We start from the raw sequence: 24,774 nt of genomic DNA, 5'->3' as shown, positions 1-24,774 counted from the left end.
CGTATTATATAATTGAATAAAGTATTTTGAATAAGATTAAACTGTTATTGCTAGCTCTTGTCATAAGTAGATGTCATTAGTCGTAATCAATCCTCGCCACCTCTTCTTTCCCGCTCAAGCATCGTATCAAATTCTGATTGAGATGGATGATCTACGACAGCAAAAGGATCACTTTCATCGTTAGAAAATTCTTGCTCATCCCGTGGCTTTTCCTGTGAAAAATTGCCCTCCCTTAGCTTGTTCCAAGAAGATCCTAATCCATTAGATGACGAAGCTCCACCAGGCACACCGTTCTCCTCACGAATAGAATCCCAGGATGATTTAGATGGTTGCTCCTGCTGTTTTCCCTCAGTAATTCCTTCTCTACGTCTCCTTTCAGCTTCAGGTCCTGTATACAACCCCAGTATATCTCTGTTTTGTAAGAGCCCACCTGGTCTCATTTGCCCTTGGCCCTGAATCATTTCATTAAATTTCACCTTAGGATCAGGCAGACGTCTCTCTGGGTTTTGAAAAGTCAAGTAAAAGTAAGCTGCCCATTTAGTAGAGCCACCATTGCGTAAAACTTGCATCATTTCCCACTGTCTCTGAGCATTACTCTTAGCAGGTTGATCAGTTTCGCTGCCCAAATCATCACCATAAAGATTGCTATTTTGGAAGGTTCCAGTGGGATTCAACTCATTTAATTTCTTCTTATAAGCATAATTACTTGAAAAGTGTGAACTGCCCATCATTACCAGTATACTCAGAATAAAATTGCGAGGTACTTTAACTCCCTTAATACTGTTTGTCTTGTAAAACTGCCAGAAAAATGGTGTTAAGAAGGATGCTGAGAACCCTAGCCATCCACCATACAACTGAGCAGTAGCAATGCTTTTGTATGTCTTCGATAACTCTAATCTATCCTTGGAATCCAACTGACTGTCCTTTTCATAAAATGTCAATGCAGCCTTATAGGCAGCGTTAAACCAAGGCTGCTTCGACATGTTCACCATCTCTGTTCTCCTCTTTGCATCCTCATTCATTGACATGATGAAAGGGTTTATTAATATCTGTCAACTGTTCCTTGTTTTACCTTTATCACCTCCTTAGTTGTTATCGATATTTGTCTTCCAATTGGAAGAGGCATCATATCAACAATTTAAACTACTAATATAAACAAGCTTGGAAAGAAGACAAAAGAAAATCCCATTAGGCGCAACTAGATCCATTGCACGTCATTAGGATGAATTATTTCACTATCAAGCAGAATTACTACGCTGGTGATTTTACCCAATCATTGCAAGAGATCAGCAAGTTTAACAAAGTTAGTGATGACACGTTAGTGTTCTACAAATCTCAATCTCAGATTGAATTGGGTCAGTTCGAGCCTCAGAGTACATCAACACCATTGGAACAAGCATTTGCAGCATATTACGAGTTTTTGCAGACTAGAGATTTGAATAAATTGTCAAACCAAATCTCAAAGGAAACCGGTTCCCCATTCGAGTTGTATGTATTGGCATCTGGTGAAGCCATCTTGGGTCAATTCGAGGAATCTTTGATGACATGTGTTCAGGGTATTGATAACGATGAACAAGTTGGGACATCTGAACTATTACTACTTGCTGTGCAAGTAGCATTATTAAACGGCCAAACATCGACAGCTCAAACCATGTTGCAAAATTATAACGCTGCAAATGAAGATAGCATTTCCAGCGAAGATGAAATTGTCATCTCCCTAGCGGAATCCTACGTTAAATTTGCAACGAATCAAGAAACTGCCAGATCTAACTTTTACTACTTTGAAGAATTGTCCCAAACTTTTCCCACTTGGAAGACTCAATTGGGTCTACTGAACGTACATTTGCAACTTGGGAATCTACCAGAAGCCCAATCCATCTTAGAAACATTGGAATCTGAATACTACAGTGTAGAACAAAAACAGGTGGCTCAACAGTACAAACAACACCTTTTGGCTAGTAAAATTTCATTATTTATCGCTCAAGGTAATGAAGATGTGGATCAACTAAGGCAACAGTTGGTGCAAGAAGCACCTGAGAATTCTTATGTTAAACAACACAAGGAAGCCACGGCAAAATTCGATGAAGTGGTAGCCAAATACAGCTCATAGAAATTTATATATGTATGTACGCATGTCTCTTATAATTAGTTAGTTCCCTCGCGAGTGTAGTTGAAAAGGTTATCATCTCACTACAACACTTCATACAACAAAGAGGTCCAATTACAAGTTAGCACAGATCGCCATGAGTGAATTAAGTGATGCTGAGAAGCGTCGAATCCTTAAGGAGAGAAGACAGAAGAAGTTCGGCAGTGGTGGCGGAACCAATAGATTGAATAAAATCACCGGTCAGGCTGACAGCCTCATGAGCACTGAATCCACACTGGACCAAAGAGAAAGGACTCCAGAAGCAGCTATCAACACCAGACAGAATGAAGCTGGAAATAACCAATCTACCACTGATAACAATCCACAAGTATCACTCCTCAAACAGCTGGCAGAGCAAGATCGCCAAGAGGGCAGTGAAGCACCACCAGATTTGATGTCAATGCTTCAATCAATGACTGGCGGTGATGCAAAGAATGGAACACCACCTACGTTGGGAACACCACCGGCACCTGTTGATCAATCTATGTTAGATTACCACAATTATTTGGTCAATAGATTGAAAGCATGGTCTATCATCATAAAATGGATAGTATTACTGCCTTACATGTATGTGGTTACACACGATGTGCCTTTGTCGTTACCATTTGGGCTTATGGATTCTTCCAATTTCTTCTCTGTATTGATGGGATTTGAAATCGTGGCTACTTCCATATACTACAAGAGATTGCAATCAATTGAAAAGGGCACTAGTGTGAATACAATGATGCATGGTAGTATGATTGCCAAATTAATCTCATTAATTCCTGATCAAGCACCTCAACAGAAAAATTTGAAATCACGTCTTTTCACTTTATTACAGTATTGGGACGTTGTGTCAATGTTAATTACAGATATATGTTTTGTACTTGTCGTACTGGGAATATTTACTCATATATAATTTATCTTACTCCATCTTTTTAATCTTATTTGACATCCTCACCAATGATTTGGGTCCATGTCTTGTTTTCCTTCTTCAATTCATCTGCCAATTCATCTTTAATCTTGGCTACAAGGCCTGGACCCCTGTAAGCATACGCAGTGTACAATTGAACAAAAGATGCACCAGCTTTACCAAATTCAAGTGCATCTTTACCAGTTGAAATACCACCACAACCAACAAGAACTAGGTTGGAACCCTTTGCATACTTGGCAACATTTTTCAATGCTTTCAAAGATAATGGTTTTAAAGGTTTCCCTGAAAGACCACCAGTTTGGTTCTTCAAGCTTTCATTTTGAGTGATTAGAGTGTCAGGTCTTTGAATGGTAGTGTTAGAAACCACAATACCATCAATTTGTGAGTTCTTGGCTGATTCTACAACTGATTTTAAGGCTTCATCATTCAAATCAGGTGCAATCTTAACCAAAATAGGGGGTTTGTGAGAATTTTGACCCAATGCATTGCCTTGACCTACAAGAGAATCCCTCTTGGTAACAATCTGAGATAAAAGAGTGGTCAATTTACTCTCGGCCTGTAAATCTCTTAGACCTGGTGTATTGGGTGAAGAAACGTTGATAACAAGAGCATCAGCCAGGGATTGAAATTTTTCCACACCTTTCAAATAATCCGCGAATTCATCGCCTGTTTTATTCTTACCCAAGTTGACCGCTAGCAGTTTGTTCTTATAAAGAGATAAGTTCTCAACGGCTTTCTTGTCAGTAAAATAAGAGCTCATATAACTTTTTACACGTTTGGATAAGTTCTCATAGACAGTATCATGACCTCCAGAATTGAACCCATATCTGTTGATAACAGCTTCGTCTAGTGGTAATCTAAAGAACCTTGGCTTTGGATTACCAGGTTGAGGTAATGGTGTTACGGTTCCAACTTCCATGTAACCAAATCCACCTGGCATAATACCGTCGATTGCTTCAGCATTCTTATCAAGTCCAGCAGCACATCCAATTGGGTTGCTCAATTTTTTACCAAATACATCAATGTGAAGAGATTCAGGGTCGTTGTCAAAGAACAATCTTGGTGCTAGTTTCCATTTCAAGCACCAAATACCTAGATTGTGGCCATCTTCAGGATCAGGTGTAATTAATCTAAAAATTGGACATATCACGTATTCATGAATAGCAGATCTCGAATTCATGGCATAGAAGTAAAATGCGCTCGCACCTAATAAACTGACGGTCCATACTAATCCACTGGGTAAAATACTAGATTTAAGCACTTGACGACGAGTATTTGTCACAAAAGACCTTCTAGTTGCTAGTTGAAGGCAGTTTCTGGCAAACATGGTTGCTTCTTGTGCTATTCTTGCCAAGTGGGAGTGTGAAAGAGTTGTGCAAAGTTGTGCGCACTTTTATCACTTCTATATTTCAATGATCAATTACAAAGATTTCAAAGAGACGTAATCAAAGCTCATGATTCAAGTATTGACATCTGGCTATAGTGGTATAAGATAAGACGACCTTGTTGTTCCAGTATCAATGCGGAAGGCACTTCCAAGCAACCCTGTAGGATGGTCGTCAAGGTCATCGCACCAAGTTATATATCGGGTGGGAAACGCATTCGTATCATCATAAATCTAACTGGTATGATTATGCTACCACAAAACACACCAATCCGACTAATTTTGATGCTTAAGAGTACCATTTTTCGATTTCATCTCGAGGCCAAGATTCATAAGTACATAAGTCTACCATAGAGTAGTCATTTGAGACCGGGGAAAAGCTGTACTCGCAGAATTTTACGTAAAATTCATCAGCACATTCGGAAGAATGGTATGATGTTAAAATGATCGCCCAATTGTCATCTTGACTCATCTCTTCTTATAGTAGTTCATTGTTCTCATCACTTTTTCAACTTTTTCACTTGAAAAAAAAATAAAATAAAATTTGATGCGATGAGCTCATCTCATCACTTCGATAAGTTCAAAAGGAATAAGCTATAGTTGAATATAGAGAACTCTACAGTGGCTAAAATTTGTTGCAATGAGTAGCTCGAACTCAAAAAATACCTTCAGGCAAAGAGAGAATCAGAACAAGTTTGAGAGGCCTATAAATAATGTGTCCAAAACTAAGAAGAGAAGTAAGGATAAGAAGTTAAAGGCAGGTCTCAAGAGGATCGATGATCAGTATAAGGATGCAGTTTCCTCTGCAGCTGCTACTGAGTACCTGCTACCTGAATCTACGGGTTTCTTGGAGGCTGAAGATGAAATGGAAAAGACATTTAAGGTTAGGCAATCCGATATACGGGACAGTGTTGATGTGACGACTGCCAACAAGGCCTTAGATCTTTCGTTAAAGGAATTTGGACCTTATTCAGTAGATTACAGTAGGAATGGTACACATCTTCTCATATCGGGACGTAAAGGCCATGTAGCGTCAATGGATTGGAGGAAGGGCCAGCTAAGAGCAGAATTAAACTTAAATGAAACATGTCATGCTGCTACTTATTTGCAAAATGAACAGTTTTTTGCCGTAGCTCAAAAGAAGTATACTTTTATCTATGATCACGAAGGTATTGAACTGCATAGATTGAAACAACACATCGAAGCAAGACATTTGGAATTTCTACCATATCACTATCTATTGGCAACAGCTGGTGAAACCGGTTGGCTCAAATATCAAGATGTGTCTACCGGTCAATTAGTCTCTGAAGCCTCCACCAAAGCTGGTCCTACGACAGCCATGGCCCAAAATCCATGGAACGCTATAGTTCATCTGGGACACAATAATGGTACCGTTTCTCTATGGTCACCATCGATGCCTGAGCCCTTGGTGAAATTATTGACCGCAAGGGGACCCGTGACAGATTTAGCTATCGATCGTAGTGGTCATTACATGGTTACAACCGGAACTGATAAGTCGATGAAGATTTGGGATATAAGAAATTTTAAGGAATTGCATACGGTAAAAAACCTCCCTACTCCTGCTAGTAATGTGACAATTTCAGATTCTGGTTTACTAGCGGTGTCTCGCGGTCCTCATGTTACACTGTGGAAGGACGCCCTTAGCGCTAGTTCAGATGCAAAACCATGCTTTGGATCCAAGAGAGGTCTTTCCTCAAGAAACACACCCTACATGCAACATCTATTCGCTGGTAATAAGGTGGATAATATGAAATTTGTCCCATTCGAAGATTTGCTTGGTGTAGGTCATGGTACCGGTGTCACCAATTTAATCATCCCAGGTGCGGGTGAAGCTAACTACGATGCATTAGAAATCAATCCTTATGAGACTAAGAAACAAAGACAAGAACAAGAAGTCAGGACATTGCTTAACAAATTGCCAGCAGATTCGATTACTTTGGATCCAAATGTCATCGGTACCGTGGATAATCGTGCATCTAGTGTTAGATTAACCGCTAAGGATTTGGCAGAGATAACAAATGAGTCTCTGGATAAAAATAAGAATCAAAAAGATATTCCAGAAGTTAACCCTGATGTTAGGGGTAAAAATTCAGGTCTTCGTGGATTCCTACGTAAGAAGACTCAAAATGTTATTGATGAAAGAAAACTAAGAGTACAGAAACAATTAGATAAGGAGAAGGGGGCAAGGAAAAGAAAGGCTGAAAGTAATGGTGAAGATTATATGGAAGAACCTACCGACGCCGTAGACCAAGCTTTAAGCAGATTTGGTTAATGCAAAAAAGAAGAAAGTAGAAGACATTATATACATTAATTTATTGTAAATTAGTTTCAAAATCAAACAAGACTTGCATTTTCCCTAAGCTCATTTAATACATAACAGTTAAATTACTTTTCGTCTTTATAACTTGGTTTTTCATGATTTATATGACAAGTGACCACAAGTCCAAATTTTATTTTATCCTAGAGTAATCGAGTTCATCGTCAACCTTAAATGGCGTTGGTAATGGTGCATTCACATCTTTACTTTGTCTGACGGTTTCGATTAATCCCACAGGTTCATCAGATTTATTATCTGTTAATACAATTACACCAGTACTGCCCTTGTATTTACGGACTGGCGCAAAACGATCATCTTTGAAAGAAATGTACCTTGCTTGCTGTGGTAAAACACGTGTCATATTTTCAACTTTGTAAGGTTTTGAGGAATACTTTACCTTGGAGGTCTCTTCATCCTTATCCTTAGGTTCTTCGTCCTTTGCTGGCGTCTCTTTGTCTTCGGATTCAGTTGGCTTTTCATCATCTTCACTATCTTTATCCTTTTTCGATTTCTTTGCTCTTGCCTTTGCTCTCGCAGTTGTGGAAAGCACTGCAGTCGCCACCTTTTCCACTTCTTTTCCAGAGTCCTCTTCATACATCTTTGGATAGGAAAAGAGTTCTTGCTTAGCATGACAATTGAATTCAAATTTGGGGATCGCTAAGTCATTTCCACGAACGCCAATAACGGTGGTTGGTGTAAATGAAAGTGATAAGAAGTGAGAAAGTGGGAACCAGTACCAGAATTGAGAAAACATAGCCAAACCAACGATGGACCTGGTATCCAAGGTACCCATTTCCATATTTTCTAGATGGATGGTCACATTACGACCACCAGCGTTCATGATACCTTGTGCCACGCATGCACCAAACTTGGCTAAACCTTCCTGGTGTTTGTTTGTCACAACGTTCAAAAAGTTTTGATTGATATCGGCAACCTTAGGGTTTAATTTATCTGTTTGTTGGATTAAAACCATCGACAAGGCAATCATGGCAGCTTGACGAACAAAGTCGACAGAATCTTTCGTCAAAGGTTCTAAGACATCAACGGCAGAAGGTAGAGCTCTACCAGCGCATGCAATACCTAGTGCAAATGCTGTACCACAACGAACGTGGGCATTGTGAGATTTAGACAATAGTTGAACTATTCTTGGCACTGTAGTGTAATCACGCAAGAGGACAAACCCAAGTGCAATAACAGCGGCTCTTCTCACATCGTCACTAGAATCTGACACAGCAACATGCAACAATTTCTTGACTGCCGTGTTGTTACCGGTACCAGCATAAGCTAGTGCAATAGTGTAAGCACCACCATAACGCAGGATAGGGTTTTCGTTTGCAAACATATCGTCGATCAAACCTTGTGCCAATTCTTGACGACCATAGTTTATGAGAGCCAACCCAACAGCTAGACCTCTAGAAATATCACCGTGTTGAGTTTCCTGCGCATATGTAAACATGTCGTGTACAGCAGATTCATCACCAGTACCCAACATTGTTAACCCCATACCTAGAGCAGCTGCCATACCAGAGACGGCAGAATCGTTGTACAGGACTTCTTTCAATGCCTCGTAAATCTCCGTACTAGAAGAACCCATGGCCGCTAAACCAACACCTAGAGATGCACCGTGTAGCAGCACATCGATATCTTCATCACCTGTAGCGGAACTGTTTTCCACGATGTGAGATTTTAAGTAACCGATAATATCCCTACCGAAACCAGCGTAGATCAATCCAAGACCATATAGAGAACCACCTTTGATGTAACGAGAAGATGCACGGCTACCTGGTAAGTAAGGTGCCATAACTTTTTTACCTTCTGAAATATTACCTTTATGAATAACACCAAGGGAAGCGGTGGCTGTAAATTTAGCCCAATTCTGAGCTTTGCCCAACCAGGATAAATTGGCCTTGATAAATGAGTTGTCTGTAGTACCTGCATGCATGAATCCGTTAGCCACACTGACTGCCGTGTGGAAAAGTGAGAACTTACCGTCTAGGCAAGATTTAGATTTGTTCAGCAAACCAACATCGATGTTACTGTTATTCAGTAAAAAGGTATTGTGATAATCGCATGTCGGTAGACCTGAAAGAATTTCCAATAATCTTGAATCAAAATTTCTTTTCTCCAATTCAACCACTAAAGTTTCTAATAATTCTTGTGAACCAGAGGAAACTAGATCAAAGGCAATTTGATAAGAAACTTCGATGTTCTCGCTGCTGTTCAATTTTTCGAAAAGTTGAATACCCAATTGAGGATTGTTTAAATTGACCACGACCTTAGAAACTGTGAAATAGTCTGCAGATTTCATCGACATCAAAATGTTGAAAAGGGAATTTAGAATAGTCTTTCTAAACACAGAGTTATCCAATACTGTGATGGTTGCTGTAAGAACGTAGTTAATCAATTTGAGAGCATTGGCCTCTGAATCATTCTCCAACCTAGATTTCAAAATTTGTTCCACGAGATCTAATCTGAATGCCTCTAACGAAATTCCAAGTGCCAATCTAAATTCGGATGCAGCAATACACTTTTGAATCATTCTTTCGAATATGGCGGTTAATTTAGGATCAATAAACTGTTTATGGCCTTTGGATTCAAAATTATCAGCAGATTGCTTGATGTACATCTCGATACTTTTTGAGACAATGCTCTCCACGTACTGTGATCTGTCTTCGATATTAAAGCGATCACCAGCAGCCAGGGCAAACTTTACTGCAGATTCGTATTCACCTAAGTTGTAGTAGACCTTTGATGCAACAAGACCCGCCATCTGACGATCAGGGAAGTTACTATCATCGTAAAGGGCCTCAATTTCGGTAATGTCATTGGATATCTCTGACCAAAGTTCACCTACAACCTCATTGATAGAGTTTAGGGCATATGATTTCACAGAATTATTATTCTCCCTTAATAGGGCCAGCAAGGGAGCAGCTGTTGTAAGTGACATCTTTCTATAGAGATTTTCTTTGGAAAAAGGCTGGTAAAATTATATCTCCTTGAAATTGACTTAATTCCTTGACGAGTCCTGCCTTTTATAACAAAAGAACCTCTTCGTCCACTTGTATTGAACTTCAGACTCTTATACAATTCAACCGTTATATGTTCCCTTTGATATTTGCCACCGAAATTATACAAAGTGAGATTTTAGGTTCGTCCATCATGATTAACTATAGTATTACCCGGATATCTAGTTTTTTCGGCGGCAATAATCAGTATAGTGAGGCCAATTGTCCTACGGGGAAGAGACTAACTCCTAATACCTACTGGTCATCGGACAGCTTAAGTAAATATGACAAGCTATCGGAACGCTATTCGGTTCCCTGCAGTACAAACCATTGTTCTCTTTTATCGTGCATATATATATATGTATTTATATGAGCTAGCTCTTTCCAGAGGCTAATCGAATTTAGTACAGCAACCTGATGGAGATCTTAGCATCGGTTTGATTTAGTTCGTCGTAGACATTCTTGATATCGCTTTGGTCCACATTGCTGATATCAGCCATCAAATAAGCGATATCACCTTTAGAATCTGAGAATTGCTTTTCGATATTGTGGTTGGACAAGATATTGTTCACGGTCTTCAAAACACCAGGGACGTTGTGGTGAATGTATAGAACACGGACCGTATTTTCTTGGTCATAATCCAAAGATCTGAGAGAGACTTCTGGGAAATTTACGGAACCAACAGAAGTACCTTCATTAATGTATTTGGTCAATGAAGCAGCCACTTCCACACCAATGGCACTTTGAGCTTCTTCAGTAGATCCACCAATGTGAGGAGTTAAGATGATGTTGGGTAGCGAGATCAATTCGCTTGCCCATGGGTTCAAATCGTCGCTAAATGCACCTGCACCATTCTTACCAGGTTCACTTGGGTAAACATCTAGAGCTGCACCTGCAATTTTACCAACCTTGAAAGCTTGGATCAATGCTGGAATATCTACCACGGTACCTCTGGAAGCGTTTAGAACGTAAGCACCTTCTTTCATAGCCGCGAACTGTGGAGCAGACAACATGTTTTTAGTTTCTGGGGTAGCTGGAACGTGACAAGTAATGAAATCAGAATTGTTCAACAATTCATCTAAAGTAGGTACTTGTCTAGCAGTACCCAAGGCCATAATGGTTACAGTATCGTAGTATAACACATGCATACCCATAGCTTCCGCTAGGACGGATAATTGAGAACCAATGTGACCATAACCAATGATACCCAAAGTTTTACCTCTAACTTCCCAACACCTGTTGGAAACTTTGTTCCATGCACCTGTGTGTAGTTCGATAGATCTATCACCCAGTTGTCTGGCTAAACTGATGATTTCACCAATGATTAATTCCGCTACACTTCTAGAGTTAGAGAATGGAGAGTTGAAAACGGCAATACCTGCATGGGTGGCATATTTTAGATCAACTTGGTTGGTACCAATACAGAAACAACCGATAGAAACCAAGTTCTTGGCATGTTTCAAAACGTTTGCAGTTAATTTTGTCTTTGACCTAATACCAATGGCATGAACATCTTTTATCTTTTCAATCAGCTCCTCTTCAGGTAAAGAAGACTTATGAAATTCAACTTGGTATCCCTGATCCTCGAAAATACTTACAGCGGTAGCATTAACATTTTCTAGTAGAAGAATCTTCATATCACCGGTAGAAAAAGGTTTTAAAGCCTTTGCCTTATTGGAGACACTCATTCGACGAGGTAGAGTGTCCATAAAGGATTGAGTAGGAGAGGTGGAAACAGCACCCGAAGAACCACTGAGGTTCACAGCACGCTGGAAAGAATTCTGTAGATTGTTGATTTCTTGACTGGCCATTTTTGTTTTATATATTTGTTCTTGGTTGATTGATGAACTTATCAATTAATGGAGTGGCGGGGAAAGCAAGATAGTTTTCAACAGTATAGTGGGGGCTAACAAATGTGTTCCTTATATATGTTTCCAACCTGACTCATTCAATCCAAGGGAGCTAGCATGACAATTAATTCCACTTAAAAAAATTATTATTATTATTAGTATTATTATTATTCTAATATGAAAAATTTTAAGTGTGGCACCCTACCTGCCAGATGCACCAATCAGGCGTTTCCCCCGTGTGAAAAATATCATGTGCTCTAATGACAATTCGTTAGACAATAATGAAGAATCGAAGTAAATGGGCAAACCTGGAATTACTTGAGAGCTTAAGTATCGTGGAATTCTATTATGAATGTTTTTAGGCGCTTTCAGCATTGAAATTGGACTTGATAGAACCACATACAGTTAATTGATTGTTTTTTAATAGCTAGGTGGAGTTGTATCTCCACTTATGCGCTGTTACAACTCCACTGGACGGGTAGGTGACGAAATCTGGGAAATCAGCCGGACAAGTCATGTTTTACGGATAGTGACTTCTCGAGAAAGATCAAAATGATTTACGCTGTGCACGTTCTGATCGGTCAGTCATTTGGTCGTCGAGTCAGTCAGTCGGTCAGTCGTTCAGTCGGTCAGTCATATCTTAATTCGGCAGATGATGCTAGAGAATTCCATAGTTTCTGTAATTGTGTCTCTAGATGGTCACTGTACAGACTAGCGAATTGGATAGAAGTACGACACCATGCCATTCCCAAAGTTTTTTCGCCTTTGATGATGGAATTGACTCCCTGATTCCAGCTTAAAGTAGCTATCATTTCGACCTCTTGCTTCAATTGGTCTGTATTCGATGTATCAGGATTTGCGAGAGGTTCCTTAATTCTTTCTAGTAAACGTTCTGTAAGATCAAGCTGCGATGTTTTCCCCAAGGTTAGCGCGCAGTCAAGAAAGGTTCTTAGCCATTGACAAATTTTAAAATCATCGATTAGATGATTATCCACATTCCTTTGGATCAGCGGCTCGATAGTTTCCATGAATAAACCTCTTGGCAACTCGTACATGGAAATTGCAGAATCAGTTAAAAGGATTTCAATTTGAGGATTTTGCCATTGTGCTGTCGTTATCAATATCTCTGATATTTTTATCTGATCTTGCATCTGCAGACTTGCCTCAAAAGCTAACAATAGCGCATCGCTAAGACATCCGTCCATTTTCTCATTCTCATAAGAGCCGCATCCATCTTTAAAATCTTGGCGGTTTCTCTTCTGTGAAATGTCGTTCATCAGCGTCAAGGATTCTATTTGAACCTGGAGTAAAGCATCTGGGTTACCTCTGTACATCCTGGTTTGAATTATGGTCAAGTACAACAGATGAGATCTGAATTCCCAATAGGTGTAATGGAACATTTTGGGGAAAGTGAATTCTTTATGTGGGATCAATAGTATAAATTTCCTGGATAACTGGGCAAAATCTAGGCTATTGGTATCGTCCATATTTTCGGCAACGCATTTAAGTGCAAGGTTATACGAGGTTGAAGCAAACCATTCGATTTCATCTACAGATGTGCCCTCTTGATACTGCGGCATGGAATCAACGGTTTCGTGGAATCTTTTCATAGTTTTTATTCGATTTAAATATTCGAGGGCTTTCTGTAAGAGATTCTGCATGGTGGGCAGATAATAGGTAAAGATATTCTGTTGTTCATCCTCGACAAATTTCAAAATGAGTTGTGAAGTGTAACGTAATAAACACAAAGTAGGTACTGACCATTGGACCAATTTTTGTTCTGGGACTTGCTGTGATTCAATTGCTTCAAAGAGAATCGATATTGCCTTTACCGCCAATTGTTTGGATGCTCTGCATTCGGAGACGGCAAGAATTAATGTATCCATGGCATTTTCATGCCCTGATGCTTTGATCTGCTCCAAGCATTCAAGACAGGACTTCTCCTTTGATTGGTTGAGAAATATTTTCAATATAAGCAATTGTGTCAGGGGTGAATGTTTGTCAGCGGTTGCCATTTTTTCATACAACTCTTCGCACTGTTTGAATTCCTTTACTTGAATATAAACAAACATGAGAGCCCTTTGAAGTTTACCTCTATCAGCATATTCTTGACTTATGAAATTCTTCAATGCAATCCTATAAAAACCAATGCTTTCCAAGTATTTTCCAGTCTTTTCCGATTTTTTACCTGAATTCCAAAGTAGCGTTATAACGCTCGACATTGCGTGTTTGGACAAAACATCCATTAATCTTCGTTCCGCTTGGCTGCAATATTCCTCTAAATTTTGAATAATTTCAGTATTATTCAAATGTTTTGATTGCGTTGTCAGGAAAAATCTGAAGATGAAGAGTTTCTCTAACCATTTATGATCCCTTTCAGGATCCCATTTGTTTATGAAAATATAGTCTAGGCATTCTAATGCCAGTCTTGTATCCAGATTTGCAAACTCGTTTATTATCCCCATACTAGCGTCAAAATTGAGAAGGATATCCACTGAACTGATCATCCTCATAATGATTTCTTTAATTCCTTGTGGTACACTTGAGCCGCCCATCTTCTTGCAGAAATCAATTCCCAGGGAATAGGGCTCTACCTTTTTGGGATATTCGTTTTGCAGAACCCTTAGGGACATTGCACACTTGGATATGTCCCATGTTTCGATGTTTTGGTCCACCTGGCTGTTGGCAAGTAGTAATAGAATTGAATATCTTAAGCTACTATAATCAGCATGAGTTTTTAATGAGGGAACCTCTAATTCCAAATATTCGCAAGCTCTTTGCAAAAAGTAATTAATGTAATTAATGTCTTCAAGTGATGTTTCTCTTAACGTCAATATTGCATTGTAAATCATTCTGCAAAGATCTAAAAGTAAGGTCGAATCTAGGATCGCTACATTACCAATAATATTTGCCTGAATTTCAAACTGTCTAGCCAAATCAATATTTCCTTGTTTTAATGCATCCTGAAAGTTTGAAACTTCAAATTCTAGCTTTAGTTTTTCGTATTTTTTTTTTTCCTTTTCATTAAATAGATTAGCCGCCTCCGTTAAACAACTCAAATTTTCTTTCAAGTGAACATTAATCATTTGGTGCAGCTGATTCCAACCATGATCTATAGTAACTTTAAGAGTGCTGACATAGCATTGAGTCACTCTCAACTTCCGCTCTATGCTAGGTATGAGCGTTTCATGAATTGATAGTAAAACACAAACGAACAACCTGGAATAACACAGCATTTGACCCGCCGCTTCATCTTTTTCCACTTTGATGGCTATTGCAACGGCATTCCATAGACATGAAGCTGTACTTTCTAACCGCTGAACAATGTCAGGAAGTGGCAGATTTAACTTGCATGTTTTAAGAGACTTGTTATAATCTATCGCCACCGGGAAAAGCGAATCTAGTTTATCGTGAATAGACTCTAAATTCAGAGAGTTTGTCGATATTAGTTGCCTAAGCCAACTTGCAGCTTCTGCTATCGTTAGTATACATGGAACTATCTTTGCCGCCGAAGTGTTAAAGATATACATACCGTTCAATGTTTCAATTTTGGTTTCTAATTCTTGATTCTCTTCCATTGCTTATAATCGCAAATGCTCACTGTTCAATATCGTGAAGACGTTATAATGGAAGTGAAAGGAATTTGTTTATGTTTAATGCACCATTTTCTTGCCGCGTTGAGATTTGGAAAGCTCCTGGCGAGCAGCAAAACGATAAATGAGTAAAAACATTAGGCGGATGAATAAGAAGATGCATAGTTAAATAATCGTCAGCAAATTATACCAAACTATATACATGTCAGAATAAATTAATCTAGATTTTCGGTTTTGACAGTGTAGCTACTGTCACTTTCCTTAACCAGGATCCCCGCCTTAATCAGGTTTTCAAACATATCTTGTGGAATCCAACCTTGCGTGGCAGCGAATGGTCTGCTAATCAATTTCTCATGGAACGCATTCAAATCATTAGCATGTTTTTCCAATGTTTCCTTAGAGAATGTTAGAGGATAATTTGCATCTTTAACCAAACCGTTCTTGTAAAAGACTTCCCAAACTTCAGCCAATTGGATTAGTGCTTCATCAATGAGTAAATATTCGTCATCAGACTTTCTTTCAACTGCGGCAATATAGGGGCTTCTGAGCAATTTGACAGGTGGTGCAACGGCAGATATTAATTTGTTGTTTCTTTCATTCAAAGCAGAATCCCACAAGAATTGATTTCTAGTACGCTTGTACATGAACTCGTACTGAGCTTTTTCAGAATCGACAAGCTTTTCGTAATCTGGGATATCTTCTTGCAAATCAAAAATCTTTGGTCCATCGTAAGCAACAAATTGGGGTGAATTGTGCAAAATGAAAGGTTTGACACTTGAACCTTCAAAATCCAATAAGTAAGGCGTACCTTCTGCAGTAACAATAATATTCATAGGGTCAAGATCTGGATGGTATAATCTTGGTTTCAACAATTCCTTAACATTGGGGATAGTGGTGGTTCCAGAATCGAACAGATGAGGACCTACGGTAGCCAAATTTTCAAAACTAACGATCTGTTCGCTCAAAGTAGTTTCATCCACAGCTTCAGGTGAGGCATCAGCTTGCTTCAGAGCTAACCTTGCCTTTGCATTTTCTGCCTCTACAAGACCAGTATTCTTAACGACTTCCAAAGGTTCATTAGCTGACCAAGGTCCCAAAAATTTACTCAGAGCTTCCTTGTTCAAGACTGACTTCTTTCTCCAAAAGACCCTTTCTGCAGTAGGACCAATAATCCATCTACCTTGTAGATCAGGGTTTGACTCACCGTCGTAAACAGACTTTTTAGGTTCGCCGGGTCTCTCATAATCCTTGGAAAAGTACAAAGAGCCAATTCCATTGAATTGCATTGATAAAAGCTTAGATTGTAAATCAGAAACCTGTTCCACAACACTCTTCAAATTATCGTCAGGCAACGAATCCTTCTTATCGTCCACTAGAGGGTTCCAATCTCTCATGAGTAATTTACCTTCAATAAACTCTTCCAAGACGAATGGCTGTCTTACAGGGTTTAATGCGTTTACACCATAGCAGTAAACTTTAGGAACGTTAATACCCAATTTCAAATGAGCGAAATCCATAGTGGCAACTTCACTTTTCAATCTACTTTCTATAACATGGCCATTTTCTAGAGCATATGGAATTCTCAATACAAATGATCTATCTATATTGGTATCCAACTTGTAGATTCTGTGATGTTTTCCCTCATGGATACTAGCCATACGTATCACTCTAACTTTTTCATTGGGGTTAACAGTACCCAAATCTTTAATCATGGTATTATGAGGTAGAGTAACGATCAAATTTTTCTTGTGATTAGGTGCAGGAATTCTATTACTCTTAACGGTTTTAGCCAATTGTTGAGAATCTGCATAGATTTCATTCAAGACATCAGTTAAACCTTCAAGGGAAAACTTAGTAACTCTTTTAGCTTTCTCTTGTTTATCATTGACTAACCAAGACCCCCATGAATAATTGAAAAACGCATCCCTCTTGGGGTCATTCTCATCACTTAGTTTAGTGAATACTTCATCTGCCTTATTGGTAATGCATCTAGTCGCAACTAGAGGTCTCAAAATGGGACTAGCTCTAACACGTAAAGTCGCACAGCGTTTCCCCAACTTAGCAGTAGTTGATCTGATCATCTTCAACTGTGCCAACCTTCAATCCCTCAATGAAATGTTACATGTATAGGTATTACCATGACGAACTTTTTTTTTTCTCAATGTCAGTCCTACCTCGCCTCTCCCTACAACAGATATCATATCGCTCATATACATGTATATCAAGAAAATATTATAGCAGCAGTACGGTTACCAAAACAAACATAATACCTACAAACTGGGACTGAATTCAATCAGATCCCCTACAAAAATGTCATAAATTAGTCTCTCTTTATTAATTATTATTTTGCAAAAATGAAATTTCCCCTAAATTTCTTCATATCAATCTAATAGATCCCCCAAAAACATTAGTCATTGTCACTATACATAGTCCCCACTGCTGGCGATAAATTGTTTAGATTTTGAAAAGAGGTATCATCTCCCACAGTGCTACTATTACTATCAATCTCGCTCATCATATGACCATGTATTATACCACCTTCGGGCGCATGGAGTGAATAATTTGGTATATTGCCATGCCTCTCCGGTGCAGTGTCGTACAGCAAAGTTCCATCCATCGCATCATTAGAAGTAGTGTCCATAAGAGGTACCTGCCTTTCGTTGCCGAGTAACTTCATCTTTTCACGTAGTGTCATCGGTGGTGAATTAGGTGAATCTGCTGCTGTCTGTGGAAGTGGTGCCCTGTTACTAATAATACTGCCGTTATTGCTTCCACCGGTAGTGCTTCCACTAATACCGCCCTTGGGGAGTGAAGGTCCGTGCATCTTCTTATACTGGTTGTGTGCCATTGAATTCAAAAGGTTCAGCGAATACTGTGGGATCCCCAATCTTGTAATTCTTTCCCCTTCCACACCATCTTTAGTAGCCATCATCGAAACACCAGATGTAACAGAACCTCTCGATAATGGTCTTGAAATGCTATCACCCTCAGAATCCATCTCATAGACTGCTTTCATGGACAAATTATCCAAATTCTCTTGATTGGTTGATGGCTCATACAGCGAGATCGCGGATGCAACGTCTCTGGAACTCAGAGATGCTGACGATTCAGCCACCTGTGGGATATCTAGTAAACCTTCTTTTGATCCCATCTTCGAAGATTTGACCGGTCAACCTAAATTAGCTAATAATTACGTCTACTCACCACACCAACTGGTAGCTGTAAAATCTTTTGCCAAGTACCCTTATAACAAAAGTAGATTTCCCTCTTATCAAATAAAGAAGTTCTTCCCTTCAAGGTTTCTATTGAAAAAAAAAAGAAGAAAAAGAAAGAAGGGAATGTGCTCAGTATTCTATTATAGATATTACGTTATGTAGAATCAAACCGTATTCTCGGTCAAGGGAAAAGAAATAATAGCTCCTCTGCAATACGGCAAGAGTTCCTCATTTTCTATACTTCGGGTACCCCTATATAGGGCTGTATCAGCGAATGCTCTCGAAACATTATACGTAGTTATACATGGCCACATGCATATAGGGCAGAGGAGGGTAGGGTGCAAGAGATTTTATCTCATTGTCAAGATGGCTTGTGTATTTTTAACAACGGAACATAAACAACGTATCGATAGAGGCTACTAGCTTGCTAACTACTCTATAGTTCAATTGGCGATTTATAGAAGAGTTGTTCCGTAACATGGAAAATACATCGAGAATTGAGTGAGTCATATGGTGTAAAAGTTTCGCGCATGAGTATGTACTCATAGTATAGCTTCTGGAACGTTCCCTTTAGACAGAAGGCGGAGATCGGAACTCCGGTGCGGAGGCTTCTGCCTTAGGGGAAGGGATCCCCCCGCAAGGGAACGGTAAAAGCTCGTCAAACAGAACAACGCCCCAGTCACAGCCCAATCTTCCATTGCCTGCAATGTTCGAAAGCAATTTGATTGATCTGGATAAAGTTTCTCTGTCTAGAACAATTCAGGGTGTAAGGATTTAAATACACGTGATATGTATATTATAACCCGGACTTAGAACATTTACTTCGTTGGCGGCTACTGAAGGGGCGGAGAAGCAGAGAGAGAGAGAGAAAAAACAAGGAACGCGATACCTTGGCGGCTAGATAAAAAAGGGGGAGGAGAAGAAGGCGGTAGAGGATGATATAAATATGGGGATGCTGTGTGGTAACGCTGATTTTTCTTTCCTCGTCACTAGGGAAGAAAAAAGGTAAGGAAAGAAAGAGAAAAAACAAGAAATAAGGAAATGTCTACCCGCCAACTACTACAGAATAAAACCAAAACCAAGACAGATATCACTACTGAACAATCCCAGAAACTGGTTCAAACAATGTTAACCATGTCATTTGGATGCTTGGCATTTTTAAGGGGTCTTTTCCCCGATGAAAGTTTTGTAGATCAAAGATTTGTACCAGAGAAAGTGGAAAAGAATTACAACAAACAAACATCCTCGCAAACCAATTCAATTAAAATTAAAACATTGGTAAGGGGTAAATTTACAGAAGTTGATCTGCTGCTGGATTGGCTTGAGAAAGGTGTTTTCCAAGCTATAAAATTAAAATATCTGAAAGCGCTTAGCTTGGGAATTTTTTTGAACGAGCATGATTCTACTAACCTTTTAGAAAATTATACATTTACATTTGACTACGATGTGGAAAATAATGTCAGACTTAGTATTAACGATGAAAGTTCCACTATTTCTCTGTTAGATTCGAGAAAAATGGCTCAACAGTTAATGAGGAGATTTATCATCATAACACAGTCTTTAGAACCTTTACCTCAGAAGAAATATTTGACGGTAAGGTTGATGTTTAATGATGATTGTCCACGGGATTACCAACCTCATCTTTTCAAAGATGCAAGTTTCGATAAACCTGCGACCATCAAAATTCCATCATCTTCAGATTCTGCCATGTTTTCAGTTGGATCTCTCGATACCAAGCATCATAAATTAGCAATGAAAGTATTCTCTGCTACAGATATAGATGCTGAGAATTCTTCAGAATTCGATGAAATTGATCCATTTGAATTCGTTGAAGATAAGGGAAAGCCAAACGTCAGTAATATAACATCTGAACCATCACAATCACAGACGAGTAATGTTTTAGGTGATTATTTGAAATCTTCACAACCTGAAATCCAACCAACTCAAGCAATTCATCCCCATACGTCGGCGGCTGAAGGTGCCACCACAGCCACTACCACTACCACTACTGTCAGAACTACAAGCCATCATCCCCTTAAATGCGAATGTGGTACGCAATGTGCTCCCAGTTCAACAAAATTAAAATGCTGTAAAAATTGTAGAAAACGGGTGCATGGTATCTGTTATGGTAACTACCAGGGCGCATACATCGAAAAGTGTCTCCTTTGCCTTTTTGGATCTAAATTACTGCTAGAGTCTTCAGAGCTTCAAGATTTGATGTTGTTGAGGAAATGTTATAGGTACTTGGCTCGTGCAAGATCTTTGCCTTCTTCGACAAGCAATTTTATCAAACAACTCATAGGACCTAAAGAAATCAACGAAGAAATAAGGGAAAGATTTGCCTTTTGCATGTCCGTACTTTTCCAAGATGAAATCCTAACTATCGGTTCTGAATGGAGAAAACCTAAAAGTAGTCAAACACTAAGGTTTCACAATAATGTCCAAATAGACATTCCAAACATTGTAGCCGCTGAACACGGTCTTTTACAAGAAGGCGAAGAATATAACATTAATTTTACATTCCAATCACAACATCCTCATTCATGTTATATGGATATCGTGCCCCAATCGAAATCGCAAGTGGATAGATGGTTGGATGAAATTACGGAATTGAGGAACAAGTCCTTTTCGTTACCATCTTCATGTAATCTACAATCGCTAGACATTAGCGATAATATACCCCAAAACCAATCGTTACCCACTATGGGACAAAAGAGAAAGCATGTCGATTTAGATCAATATTTGGAGGAAGAAAATAGCTCGGTGCTTAATGACACTTTAGACATTACAGCAGCTCATTCCTCTAGAACAGAAACTCCGAAAAAAATTAGGAAGATCAGCGTTTCCAAAAAATCGTTGAGGAGCGTATGGTAAATTACCCTCCCACCTCTCCGTTTAATTTGTTTGTATATTATCAATTAATGCTAAGATAATCTACGATTTTCAATTACAAATCCAAATACGTACCACTCATTCAATCGCTAAACAATAAAAAAAACAACAACAACCCCCAAATAAGAGAAGGAACAAACGTGGAACATTATGTGCCTAACCTTTATTCTTTTTTCCGTTTCCTAGATTTGGGTTTTCGCACATTCATATGACTTCCCCCCCGGTTCTGTTTTTTGAAAAAAAAGAGAAGATATCAAATGGCTCTATAAGAAAGGAACTTTAAAAATTCTTGATTGAGAGAACGTCGCCATTAACATCAATAACTCACACCTGGACAAGGGGGAAAAGGTTAAACGATGATGTTGAGACAAAAGATACTAGCCGCATTTTATCGTAGACCAGCTACGCGGCTTTTCGGGAGTTGTGCCCCTCATCTTCAATATTTGAACCGCCGAAGAATACCAATAGAGGCTGGTCAAGCACTGCATGAAACTAGACCAAACCTGATTAAACAAGGCGAACTAACTCCCGGTATTAGTGCAATTGAATATTTTGAAAGAAGAATTAAGTTAGCATCGAAGTTACCCCCCAAGAGTTGTGTGGTTATAGCCGGCAGCCAGGTGAAATTTGCCTCTGGCCCAGTTTTCTACCCTTTCCAGCAAAACAATGATATGTACTATTTGACTGGTTGGAATGAACCTGATTCTGTGATGGTTTTAGAAAAACCTAATGATAATTTAGACCAGATTGTATTTCATCTTGTAGTTCCACCTAAGGATGCATTTGCAGAACAATGGGAAGGTTATAGGACAGGACCAGAAGGTGCCAGAGAAATTTTCAATGCAGATGAAGCTACAGATATGGGTAGTTTGCCACTCTATTTGAGTAAAATTTTTGAAAGAAACGATTATATCTATTTCGATACCCCCAAGGATAAAACTAATGTCAATCACTCTGCATTCTTCAGCACTTTCTTTTCATTGCAAACGATCTCTGATGGACATCAAACAATTATGGATGTAATTAAGAGGAAAGGTACTTCGAAAAAAATCCGTGGTATCTCAAAGACCATCGGGGAATTAAGAAAAATAAAATCACCAGCGGAGCTACGTATCATGAGAAGAGCAGGTCAAATTTCTGGAAGGGCTTATAACCAAGCATATGCTAACAGATTCCGCAATGAGAAAACTTTACAGGCATTCCTGGAATACAAATTTCTAGCTGGAGGTTGTGATAAATCGTCATACATCCCCGTGGTGGCTACAGGTTCCAATGGTTTGTGTATTCACTATACGAGAAATGATGATGTGATGTACGATGATGAAATGGTTCTTGTTGACGCTTCTGGGTCGTTAGGCGGCTATTGCACCGATATTTCACGTACTTGGCCTGTTAGCGGAAAATTTACTGACCCTCAAAAAGATCTCTATGAAGCTGTTTTAAACGTCCAAAGAAAATGTATTGATCTCTGTAAGGCTCATAATGGTTATTCGATTCATGAAATCCACGAAAGAAGTTTAGATTTTACAAAAATAGAGTTAAGAAACGTTGGATTCAGGGATATCCAAAAATGGGAAGTTAACAAATTATTCCCTCATTACATTGGTCACCAATTAGGGTTAGACGTTCACGATACCCCAGATTGCTCTAGACACCAAAATTTGGAAGCTGGTCAAGTCATTACCATTGAACCAGGTATCTACATCCCAGATCAAGATTGCTATCCTTCTTATTTCAGAAATATTGGAATCAGAATAGAGGACGACATTGCCATTGGTCAACACGATTACACAAATTTAACTGTAGAAGCTGCTAAAGAGATCGCTGATTTAGAAAATATCATGCAAAATGGTGTCACTACAAAGATTGAAGAAGATGTTGTAAGTCCGTTAAAGGATTAAATTAATTGCATCACCTGTATATAATGTCATTCCATGAACAAATATTTTTTTGTGTATCCCCACATATTATACTTGAATAAATTCTATTTAATGATATCATTCTTCAATTTCCAATTTCCACCGATTGATTATCCATATCGCTTACATCATTGATCTCATCAACATCCATCATTTCACTATCCTCTCGACTAAGTTCACGCCTATCTGATCTGAGAAGTGCATCGCCAGCGATACTTCGGTTATTCTCGTCGTTACCAATAATCATACTCTGTAAGAGATCTCTCATTTCTCTATTTCTCAACCTTTGAGACTCTAATTTGGATAATATCGATTTTTCATTCAATTGCAATTGACTAACCACGTTTTCTAAGAAGAATGAACGCTTATAACGTACAGTATCTCCTTGTATTTCAAAACTTAGATGCATAGAATTTATCAAATTTTCCACTTCTTTCTTCACTAGAGATTCTTCAATACCCAAGATTCGGGACAAATAACTGATTTCGATATAATTGGAAACTCTTAGATAGAAGAAATAAATCTTCTCCCTCATCATACATTGTGCAGCCCCCCAATTTTGATCTAAGAAAAAACTCTGATCACATTGTTCATTTATGTCGCCATGCCAAAGTTGGAAGAATTTACCAAAACTTGTATTTATCAAAAGTCTTAGACAGTGGTAAAGTGACGGACATACTTTTTGGAACGGTACTAATTCTTCAATATGTGTGAAATCTTCATAATTATCGAGCGGAATGGCGAGCAACGTCGATATTTGAACCATCATCAACACTTCTGAATTGGTTAGAAATTTCTTGGGTGCTTCTTGACTCAGGAAATCCATCATCTTATGATCGTTAGTTAACAATTTGAAAAAGCAATTAGAACAATCAAAATACTTCCCCCTAAGATAAAGACTAGCACAAAGCAAAAGTTTAATTCTTCTCAAAGCATTAGCTTCTTGTTCCCCTAAACTCTCTTGACGACTAAAATTGATTCCTGTAATTTGATATTCAATCTCTTCCAATTCTCTGAAATTCCTATCCAGTATTAAAATTTCTGTAATTGCCTCCAGGTTGCGGCAGTGTGTAGCTATGGCGATATCATTGGTCTCCAAAAGTGCAACTGCTTCGGCATATTCATGGGCAATAGTCTTCTGCAAAATTAGTGATTCACAGGGAGAAACCTCAGGTAAAGTTTCAAAGTCACCAATATCCAATAACTTATTCCAATGAGGAGTATTGACGCAACCTATATCGCACAGATATTTGATGATATCTTCAGCCCACTTCTTTCTTTCTTGTTCAGATCCATACTCTTTACATATGAAATGATTCACTCTCTCCACTAGAATAGCACCTTCAAAGCCTTGAAACATCATTTGAAGGTCTAACTAGCTCTACAATTGTCTCTACAATTCTTTATGGTATTGTAATTGACACCTTTTTCAATAATCTTAAAGCTCATCGCGTATTAAGAATGAAAAAAAAAGTGATTACTAGCTCATCACATATAACCTATACGGGAAAAGGTAGTG

General features: G+C 38.8%; 13 protein-coding genes across 13 annotated transcripts; 5 read left to right on the top strand and 8 right to left on the bottom strand.

The window, feature by feature from the left end:
* Positions 1 to 86: 86 nt before the first annotated feature.
* RCI37 (Rci37p) lies at positions 87 to 1,028 on the bottom strand (the record flags this gene model as incomplete). The annotated part of the gene is made up of 1 exon (XM_002495994.1): positions 87 to 1,028. The coding sequence occupies one exon, from the start codon at positions 1,026 to 1,028 to the stop codon at positions 87 to 89; it is 942 nt and encodes a 313-aa protein (XP_002496039.1).
* Positions 1,029 to 1,222: 194 nt separating this feature from the next.
* Positions 1,223 to 2,110, top strand: SEC28 (coatomer subunit epsilon; the record flags this gene model as incomplete). Its single annotated transcript, XM_002495993.1, has 1 exon — positions 1,223 to 2,110. One exon carries the CDS (start codon positions 1,223 to 1,225, stop codon positions 2,108 to 2,110), a length of 888 nt encoding a protein of 295 aa, XP_002496038.1.
* A 133-nt stretch (positions 2,111 to 2,243) lies between these two features.
* Positions 2,244 to 3,044, top strand: GET2 (GET complex subunit GET2; the record flags this gene model as incomplete). The annotated part of the gene is made up of 1 exon (XM_002495992.1): positions 2,244 to 3,044. The coding sequence occupies one exon, from the start codon at positions 2,244 to 2,246 to the stop codon at positions 3,042 to 3,044; it is 801 nt and encodes a 266-aa protein (XP_002496037.1).
* A 25-nt stretch (positions 3,045 to 3,069) lies between these two features.
* On the bottom strand, positions 3,070 to 4,386 carry ZYRO0C08998g (dihydroorotate dehydrogenase 2; the record flags this gene model as incomplete). The annotated part of the gene is made up of 1 exon (XM_002495991.1): positions 3,070 to 4,386. One exon carries the CDS (start codon positions 4,384 to 4,386, stop codon positions 3,070 to 3,072), a length of 1,317 nt encoding a protein of 438 aa, XP_002496036.1.
* Positions 4,387 to 5,083: 697 nt separating this feature from the next.
* On the top strand, positions 5,084 to 6,736 carry UTP7 (Utp7p; the record flags this gene model as incomplete). The annotated part of the gene is made up of 1 exon (XM_002495990.1): positions 5,084 to 6,736. One exon carries the CDS (start codon positions 5,084 to 5,086, stop codon positions 6,734 to 6,736), a length of 1,653 nt encoding a protein of 550 aa, XP_002496035.1.
* A 178-nt stretch (positions 6,737 to 6,914) lies between these two features.
* RPN2 (proteasome regulatory particle base subunit RPN2) lies at positions 6,915 to 9,728 on the bottom strand (the record flags this gene model as incomplete). Its single annotated transcript, XM_002495989.1, has 1 exon — positions 6,915 to 9,728. One exon carries the CDS (start codon positions 9,726 to 9,728, stop codon positions 6,915 to 6,917), a length of 2,814 nt encoding a protein of 937 aa, XP_002496034.1.
* A 459-nt stretch (positions 9,729 to 10,187) lies between these two features.
* On the bottom strand, positions 10,188 to 11,597 carry SER33 (phosphoglycerate dehydrogenase SER33; the record flags this gene model as incomplete). The annotated part of the gene is made up of 1 exon (XM_002495988.1): positions 10,188 to 11,597. The coding sequence occupies one exon, from the start codon at positions 11,595 to 11,597 to the stop codon at positions 10,188 to 10,190; it is 1,410 nt and encodes a 469-aa protein (XP_002496033.1).
* Positions 11,598 to 12,265: 668 nt separating this feature from the next.
* Positions 12,266 to 15,214, bottom strand: SPO22 (Spo22p; the record flags this gene model as incomplete). Its single annotated transcript, XM_002495987.1, has 1 exon — positions 12,266 to 15,214. The coding sequence occupies one exon, from the start codon at positions 15,212 to 15,214 to the stop codon at positions 12,266 to 12,268; it is 2,949 nt and encodes a 982-aa protein (XP_002496032.1).
* Positions 15,215 to 15,444: 230 nt separating this feature from the next.
* On the bottom strand, positions 15,445 to 17,310 carry AIM9 (Aim9p; the record flags this gene model as incomplete). The annotated part of the gene is made up of 1 exon (XM_002495986.1): positions 15,445 to 17,310. One exon carries the CDS (start codon positions 17,308 to 17,310, stop codon positions 15,445 to 15,447), a length of 1,866 nt encoding a protein of 621 aa, XP_002496031.1.
* A 326-nt stretch (positions 17,311 to 17,636) lies between these two features.
* On the bottom strand, positions 17,637 to 18,380 carry ZYRO0C08866g (uncharacterized protein; the record flags this gene model as incomplete). Its single annotated transcript, XM_002495985.1, has 1 exon — positions 17,637 to 18,380. One exon carries the CDS (start codon positions 18,378 to 18,380, stop codon positions 17,637 to 17,639), a length of 744 nt encoding a protein of 247 aa, XP_002496030.1.
* A 1,105-nt stretch (positions 18,381 to 19,485) lies between these two features.
* On the top strand, positions 19,486 to 21,318 carry HOP1 (Hop1p; the record flags this gene model as incomplete). The annotated part of the gene is made up of 1 exon (XM_002495984.1): positions 19,486 to 21,318. One exon carries the CDS (start codon positions 19,486 to 19,488, stop codon positions 21,316 to 21,318), a length of 1,833 nt encoding a protein of 610 aa, XP_002496029.1.
* A 374-nt stretch (positions 21,319 to 21,692) lies between these two features.
* On the top strand, positions 21,693 to 23,237 carry ICP55 (aminopeptidase; the record flags this gene model as incomplete). Its single annotated transcript, XM_002495983.1, has 1 exon — positions 21,693 to 23,237. The coding sequence occupies one exon, from the start codon at positions 21,693 to 21,695 to the stop codon at positions 23,235 to 23,237; it is 1,545 nt and encodes a 514-aa protein (XP_002496028.1).
* A 103-nt stretch (positions 23,238 to 23,340) lies between these two features.
* PCI8 (Pci8p) lies at positions 23,341 to 24,618 on the bottom strand (the record flags this gene model as incomplete). Its single annotated transcript, XM_002495982.1, has 1 exon — positions 23,341 to 24,618. The coding sequence occupies one exon, from the start codon at positions 24,616 to 24,618 to the stop codon at positions 23,341 to 23,343; it is 1,278 nt and encodes a 425-aa protein (XP_002496027.1).
* Between the last annotated feature and the right edge of the window lie 156 nt (positions 24,619 to 24,774).

The sequence above is a fragment of the Zygosaccharomyces rouxii genome, assembly GCF_000026365.1.
Source record: "Zygosaccharomyces rouxii strain CBS732 chromosome C complete sequence".
NCBI lineage: Eukaryota > Fungi > Ascomycota > Saccharomycetes > Saccharomycetales > Saccharomycetaceae > Zygosaccharomyces > Zygosaccharomyces rouxii.
This window is presented reverse-complemented; position numbering and strand designations above follow the sequence as displayed.